Source organism: Chrysochloris asiatica, unplaced genomic scaffold (genome assembly GCF_000296735.1).
Source record: "Chrysochloris asiatica unplaced genomic scaffold, ChrAsi1.0 scaffold00030, whole genome shotgun sequence".
In the NCBI taxonomy this organism is placed as follows: Eukaryota; Metazoa; Chordata; class Mammalia; order Afrosoricida; family Chrysochloridae; genus Chrysochloris; species Chrysochloris asiatica.
Window position 1 is genome coordinate 1,770,223 of NW_006408548.1, and position 7,892 is coordinate 1,778,114.

The 7,892-nt window shown below is 40.3% G+C and overlaps 1 protein-coding gene across 2 annotated transcripts in view; it reads left to right on the forward strand.

Moving 5' to 3' along the window:
- UBP1 (upstream binding protein 1 (LBP-1a)) overlaps positions 1-7,892 on the forward strand; it is an 82,078-nt gene that overhangs the window by 34,547 nt on the left and 39,639 nt on the right. For both annotated transcript variants that reach the window (XM_006851576.1, XM_006851577.1), the window contains exon 2: positions 7,657-7,808. In XM_006851576.1, coding sequence (XP_006851638.1) covers positions 7,657-7,808 — 152 coding nt within the window. The remainder of the gene's footprint in view (positions 1-7,656; positions 7,809-7,892) is intronic.

Below are 7,892 nucleotides of genomic sequence, written 5' to 3' on the forward strand. Positions count from 1 at the left end.
CCCCTCCATACACAGAGTAGACAGTGAGGTTTTAATGGCCAAAGAAAGGAGTCCTTGTGGGTTAGGCATTTGACTGGTAACTGCAAACCACCCAGCTTCTCTGCAGGAGAAAGATGTGGCTGTCTCTGAAACCCGAATGTGGAAAAATAGGAACACTCATCCACTCATTTATTGCTGGTGGGAATGAAAAATTGTACAGCCACTGTGGAAAACAGTTTGACAGTTCCTCAAAAAGTTAATCATTGTTGTTAAGTGCTGTTAAGTAAGTTCTGATATATAGCAACGTTCTATAGGGTTTCTGAGGAGCAACTGGTGAGTTTGCACTGCCGACCTTGTGGTTGAAACCAACCTTGTGGTATGTGCAGTTCTTAACCTACAGTGCCATACCAGGACTCCAGAACTTTCATTGTTGTTGTTAAATACTTTCTAGTCAGTTCCGACTCAAAGAAACCCTGTATAGGGTTTCCAAGGAGTGACTGGTGGGTTGGAACTGCCGAACTGTGGTTGTCCTATGATGCCACACCAGGACTCCCATGTTGTTTTCTGTTCCAACTCAGCGATCCTATATAGGGTTTCCAAGGAGCAGCTGGTGAACCACTGACCTAGCAGTTGAAACCAACCTTGAAGTTGAGTACTTATCCTGAGGTGCCACAACAAACTTAGTTTATACCCAAAAGAATGTGATTAAACTGCTAAAAGAAATGTCAGTGGTTTGAATCCACCAGCTGCTTTGTGGGAGAAAGATGTGGCAGTCTGCTTTTGCATGGGCTTATAGTCTTAGAAACCCTTTTGGGGGGCAGTTCTACTCTGTTTTATAGGGTTGGTATGAGTTGGAATTGACTCCAGTGGCAACAGATTTGATCTTTTTTTTTTTTTTTTTAACCTGGCTGATGTCATTGAGTATCATTTCATGTGCTTGTTAGCTATTTGAATGTCCTCTTTGGTGACATTTGTATTAAAGTCTTTGTGATTTTCCATCTTTTTGCAATTGTTTATCTTTTTGTTCAGCTGTAGGAATTCTTTCTATAATCTGGATATTAAGCCCTTCCTTATATTGGGAGGAAGGGTGGGGTGTGTCTCAAAAATTTTCCTCCTAGAGTCTTTTCACTTTGTTAATATAGTCCTTTGATGCATAAAAATGATAAATTTTGATGTGGTTGAATTGATCTATTTTGGTTTTTGCTGCCATAGGTATAAATCTGTTGGTTATAAGCTAGATCCTAAAGCATTGCTGCTCTGTCTTTTAAGAGTTTTATGGTTTTATATGTAACATTTAGGCCCTTGATCCATTTTAAGTAATTTTTGTTTGTGGTTGTAAGGTATGAATCTAGCCTCATTATTTTGCATATGGAAATCCAGTTGACCTGTACCGTTAATTAAAGAGAGTCTTCCGTGTTGCTTTTCGGATTTATTACAGGTAGTCTCCAGTTGGAGTCCTGGTATGGCACTATAGGATAAGCACTGGACTGCTGACTACAAGGTTGTTGGTTCAAACTTACCAGTCAGCCATTCCTTGAAAACCCCATACAGAATGGACTTGATGGCATTTAACAACAAGAAGAAGTTACTAATTTAGAAGAGCCCTGGTGACTCACTGTTTTAAGTACATGACTGCTAACTGAAAGGTCGTCAGTTTGAACTCACCGGTTGCTCTTCAGGAGAAAGAGCTGACAATTTGCTCCCATGTTGTTGTTAGTGCTGTCATGTCAGTTCTGCATCATAGAGACCCTGTATAGAGTGGTTTGAAACCATCAACCTTTGCATTAGCAGTCCAGTACTTATTTTACAGTACCACACAATGACTCCCCTGTAAAGATTGGTAGTGTGGTGGTTGTGTGTTGTGGAGTTGGTCCTGACTCATAGCAGCCCTATTTAGGGTTTCTGAGGCAGTAAATCTTTACAGGAGCAGAAAGCCTCATCTTCCTTCCATGGAGTGGTGGTAGATTCCAACTGCTGACCTTGCAGTTAGCAGCCCAACTCACAACCTGATTTGCTACTAGGGCTTCTTAAGCAAAGATTATACCCTGGAATTCCTATGGGACAGCACTACTCTTGTCACGGCATTACTGTGAATGGGGATTGACTCTAGCATATAACAGCAACTCCCCAACTTAAGACAGGGTCCTGTTCTGATGACTCCTTTTAAAAGTCAGTTCAGATATAAGTCACATACCTCATTAATTTTTTTAAAGTCTTTATTATTATTGCCTTTTATTATCAGTATCTTTATAAACTCAATCTTTATCTTGCCCTACTGAATTCAGCATCTCCAACATTGACAGTTCTAATTCTCTAGTTTTTATGTGCACATTGTTAAGTGCCATGAAGTCGGTTCTAACTCATAGCAACCCTGTATAGGGTTTCCAAGGAGCAGCTGGTGAGTTTGAACTGCTAACCTTGTGGTTCAAACTGACTTGGCAGTCTATTGCATTAACCTGAGCTCCACAACAGCACTCCATATGCACATGATGTAAGCCAAATCTACATTAGACGCAATGAAACCATCACTCACCGACATTAAAGTACTTGCAGTAGTCTCTTTGCTGTTTTTTCATGTTTTTAAAAAGTTTGCATACTTTTCATTTGAATCATCAGTAAACTCATAGGAATCTTCCTATTTGTTTGGTTTTATGTTTAAATCATCAACAGCTTTTCCATCTCTTGGTTTTCACTCTTGTCTCTTCTTTGTTACAATTGTCTATTTTATGTCAGTTACTCCTTAACTGCCTTCAAAATCCTCTTCTTATTCTTAATGATTGCTGAAATGGTCAAATCAGACAGTCTTTCCTTGCATGATATTTTGCTGACTGTCCATTATCATAGGCCTTTATGATCTTCATTTTTATATGTTTCTAGAACTTTCTCACCTCTTTTGGTTTAGGATTTTCAGTGGCATGATTTCTTTTGCTAGACATATTGTTGGACATTTAGTGTTATAGTTAGAGAGATTGAACAACTTCGCTTCAGATTAATTACTGAGGCTTATGATATGAATCACTGAATAAGATCATGTTAAAGTAGCATAGTGGTTACGAGTTGGGCTGTGAACCGCACAGTCAGCAGTTTGAAACTACCAGCTGATCTGTGGGAGAAAGATGAGGCTTTCTGCTCCCGTAAAGATGTATAGAGTCAGAAACCTTGTTACAAGGTTGCTGTGAGTCGGAACCGACTCCATGGCACATCACCACTACCACTACCACTACCACCACCACCACCACCACCACCACCACTACCACCACCACTATGTCAAGGTAACAGTGAAGCCAGAGTCTTAATTGCTATCAGGTTCATATGCAGTTCAGTTGTACTATGTCATTAGAGTTGAACATTGCTCAATATTCTGTCCATTTAGACTTCTGACGTCATTGTAGACCAGGTCGTAGCCTGCTGCCTAGCAGTGTTTTAAGCAGTAAATGATACCATTGAACGTCTGGGAGTATACAAATTGTTTACTGAAACGATGCATGTAGTGCATATTACTAAAGAGAAGATACCCAAAAATCAGTGACAGTTATAACTTCAAAGTTGGAAACTATCTGTACTTTAAAAGACAGGTTGGCAAACCTTTTCTGTAAAGAGCTTGAGAATTAAAAGTAGTATAGCTTTGTGGGTTACATATTCTTTTTCTTAAAATGGTCTTTTAAAAATCTAAAAACCATCCTTAGCATCTAAACAGGCTAGTCTAAGTAACAACAGGAAAATAATAGGTAAATGGGATCTCATAAAATTAAATGTTTTCATATATCAAAGAACTTTATCAACAAAGTGAAAAGACATCCTATAGATTGTGAGAAAATTTTGGGAAATCATATGTCAGATAAAAGCCTAATATCCAAAACGTATATAAAGCTTGTATAACACAAGAACAAAGATGTACAACCTAATTAAAAAAAAAAAATGGGCAAAGGAATTGAATAATTTTCCAAAAAGGATATCCTAATGTCCAACAAGCACATGGAAAGAAAAGGTTTGCCAACCTGTCTTTTAAAGTACAGATAGTTTCCAACTTTGAAGTTATAACTGTCACTGGTTTTTGGGTATCTTCTCTTTAGTAATATGCACTACATGCATCGTTTCAGTAAACAATTTGTATACTTACTGTCATTGAGTTGATTCAACTCATAGTGACCCTGTACAGGGTTTCTAAGACTGTAAATTTTTTTAAGAGCAGACAGCCTCATCTTTCTCCTGGTGGCTTAGAACTGCCCACCTTTAGGTTAGCAGCCTAACATCTAACCCACAGCACCACCAGAGCTCCTTCACTAACTGTTGTTGGAAGGTGCCATCGAGTTGGTTGCAACTCTTAGCAACCCTGTGTACAACAGAACAAAACCCTGCCTGGTCCTGTGCCATCCTCACAATTGCTATGCTTGAGCCCATTGTTGTTGTCAGTGTGTCAGTCCATCTCCTTGGGGGTCTTCCTCTTTTTCACTGATCTTCCACTTTAGCAAGCATGATGTCCTTCTCCAGGGACTGATGCCTCCTGACAGCATGCCTAAAGTATGAGAGATGAAATCTAGCTATCATCATCTCCATGGAGCATTCTAGTTGCACTTTTTCCAAGACAGACTTGTACTTCTGGTTATCCATAGTACTTTTAATATTCTTCTCCAGCGCCATAACGCAGATATATCAATTCTTCTACGGTCTTCCTTATTCATTGTTGTTATTGTCAAGTGCCATCTGACTCACAGTGACCCTGTCTGTATAGAGTTTCCAAGGAGTGGCTGATGAGTTTGATCCACAGCCTGGCACTTCAAACCAACCTTGAGTTCAAGTATTTATCCGATGGTGCCACATCAGGATTCCACGTAATTATGAGGCTGTTTAAAATCACAATGGCTTGTGTCACATGCACCTTAGTCCTCAAGCTGATACCTTTGTTCTTGAGCACTTTAAACAGGTACTAACAGGTCTTGTGCAGCAGATTTGTGTACTTGATTTCTTGAATGCTGCTTCCATAAGTGTTGATTGTGGATTCAATCAAAATGAAGGCTTTTCCAGGAGACATCAAGGCAAGAGTTCGGGTCCCCCTCAGGGCAAACCCCCTTCTAGGATTAAGACTCAATGAGAATACATGCTCTGATTGATGACCACGTTTGTCACCAATAAGGGGAAATGAGGGAAAAGCAGCAATGAAGCTACGAGCTAAGCCCTACAATGCTCAGTAGACTCCTGTGAACCTGGGTGGAGACCTGGTTGGCCAGCAGTGTGGCAAGTCCAGGGGACCCTTGGGCCCAGAGTCAGTGACATAGCCACAGAGGACTAGAGTGGAGAGAAGCATCCAAATGATAAGAAGAGAGGGCACATGCATAAGAACACCCACACTTGCAGATAATACCCACTTGACCTGGCTTCAATGACTGCATGATCAGAGCTCAGCTAGAAGAAAGAAGAGGGGAAAAAGAGTAATCTGATACAATTTGATGAACTTGACCTACACCTATGGAAGCAATAGCTCAAAAGAGGGCGCTAATCTTTACAGTGAGGATCATTCCCACCCCTTCCACACATGGAGAGGACAGGGATGAGCAACTTGGACATTGGCTATGCAGAATGGGGGGGAGGGGTTACAGAGGCAAGAAGTGATTGGCTTACAAGCTTTCAAGAGGGAACCTAGATCCAGAGGGCGTGGAGCAAGGTAGAGTCTCCACTGAGTAGTATCCAATCTGTCTAGGTGGGGCTGATGAAAGGAAATTCGGATAGGTCTCTTGCGATACAATACTGAATAATTGTTATCAGGACTGATTGTAAGGGCTGGAAATATAAAGGTAGAAGTTTTATGGCACAGGGAGGGAAGTGATTGACTTTGCAGTCTAGGAGCGGAGGTCACTGGGACCATCAAGGGAGAAGAGCGGAGAACGAAACCCTACCCAGAGAAGCAGTGATGCCTGAGATGGTGGCAGAGATGATGCTATGCAGAGATGGAGCGGCTAGGGACTTTGGACCCGGAGAAGGAGAGGGGCTGTGTGCTGACAACCATGATGTATGGAGGGGATTGTAACCATGGCAAGGAAACGATATAGGATGGGCTCAGTGTGAAGCTAATGTTCTCCCATGTAAACTATCACATAATTCACAATAAAGCATTAAAAAAAAAAAAAAAGAAGTCTTTGATGTCAGTGTTTTCTATCTCCATCTGTATTTTAAGTCCTCTTCATTTCCAGCAAGCAAACTTGTATCATCTACGTATGTTGTTAAGTGCTGTTGAGTCAGTTCAACTCATAGCAACCCTGTATAGGGTTTCCGAGGAGTGGCTGGTGAGTTTGAACCACCAACCTTTTCAGTTAAAACGTTCCTTGCAATCCAGAACATTAGCCTGCAGTGCCACACCAAGACTCCATCACCTGTATGTGGTGTTATTGTGAAGTACCATTGAGTCGGTTCCGACCCATAGCGACCCTGTATAGGGTTTCCAAGGAGCAGCTGGTGAGCTTGAACCACCGACCTTGCAGTTCAAATGCTTTGTAGTCTGGCACATTAACCCACAGTGTCACACCAGGACTCCCCATCTACATATAGCAGATTATTAATAATTAGTTAATTTGGAGTGTTACTCCATATTCTTCTTCATATAATCCAACTTCTAGGATTGTTATTATTAAGTTGTTAATTGCCATCGAGTTGATTTTGACTCATAGTGACTTTGCATAGAGTTTCCAAGGAGCAGCTAGTCGGTTTGAACTCCTGACCTTGTGTTTTGCAGTCCAGTGCTGATCCTACAGGGAGATAAAAATTAAAACCACAAAGAAATATCACTTTATTCCCATTGGTGGGAGTATACAATTGTGTTGTTACTGTGAGTTTTTCAAAAAATTGAATACAGAATTATTTTATGATTTTGTAGTTGTGTGCTATGGAGTTGATTCTGACTCATAGCGACCCCGTACTGGGTTTCCGAGGCTGTAAATCTTTACGGGAGCAGAATGCCTCATCTTTCTCCCGCTGAACACCTGGTAGTTTTGAACTGCTGACCTTGCGGCTCGCAGCCCAATTCATAACCACTACACTACCAGAGCTCCTTATTTTTATTCTAGGTACATACCCAGAAGAAGTAAAGGCAGGAACACAAACAGAAATGTGTATACCAGTGTTGGTTGCAGAATTGCTGACATAGCCTAATGGTGGAAACAACCAAAATATTCATCAACAGATGACTGGATAAACAAAATGTGGTTATAAATATAATGGAATATTAGGCAGCCATCAAGAGAAATGCAAGTTCTGATGTATGCCACAACATGGATAAACCTTGAAAACTTACTGAACAAAATAAAATCTGTTGGAAAAGGACAAATACTATATGATTTCACTTATATGAATATACAAATCAAAGATTATTAATGGTTGCAAGGGATGGAAGGGCCAATGGAAGGGAGAGTTTTTGTTTATAGCACACTGAATTTATGTTAATGGTGGTGGAATGTTTTGGATGCAGATAGCAGTGGTGGAACAATAAGAAAAATGTAATCAGTGCCATTGAGTTGTAAATGTAGAAAGAAGCTTATTGGCAGATGTTTTGATGTGTGTTTTTCAATATAATGAAAATGGAAAAATACCCAAGAAACAGGCTGGGCTGGATTTGGCCCTTAGATGTAGCTTGCCCATCCTACCTTAAGGATCGGTTCTCAATGATATATAATTTTTGCTTTTTAGCGATGTGTTGGCATTACCCATTTTCAAGCAGGAAGATTCCAACCTCCCATTGGATGATGAAAGTAAACACCCTCCTTTTCAGTATGTGATGTGTGCTGCAACATCGCCAGCAGTAAAACTGCACGATGAAACACTCACTTACTTGAACCAAGGTAAGAATGAATAATTCATGTTTTGACATATAAGAATTTATAAATTTGAAAAAAATATTTTTGACATTCTAGTAGATGAATGGT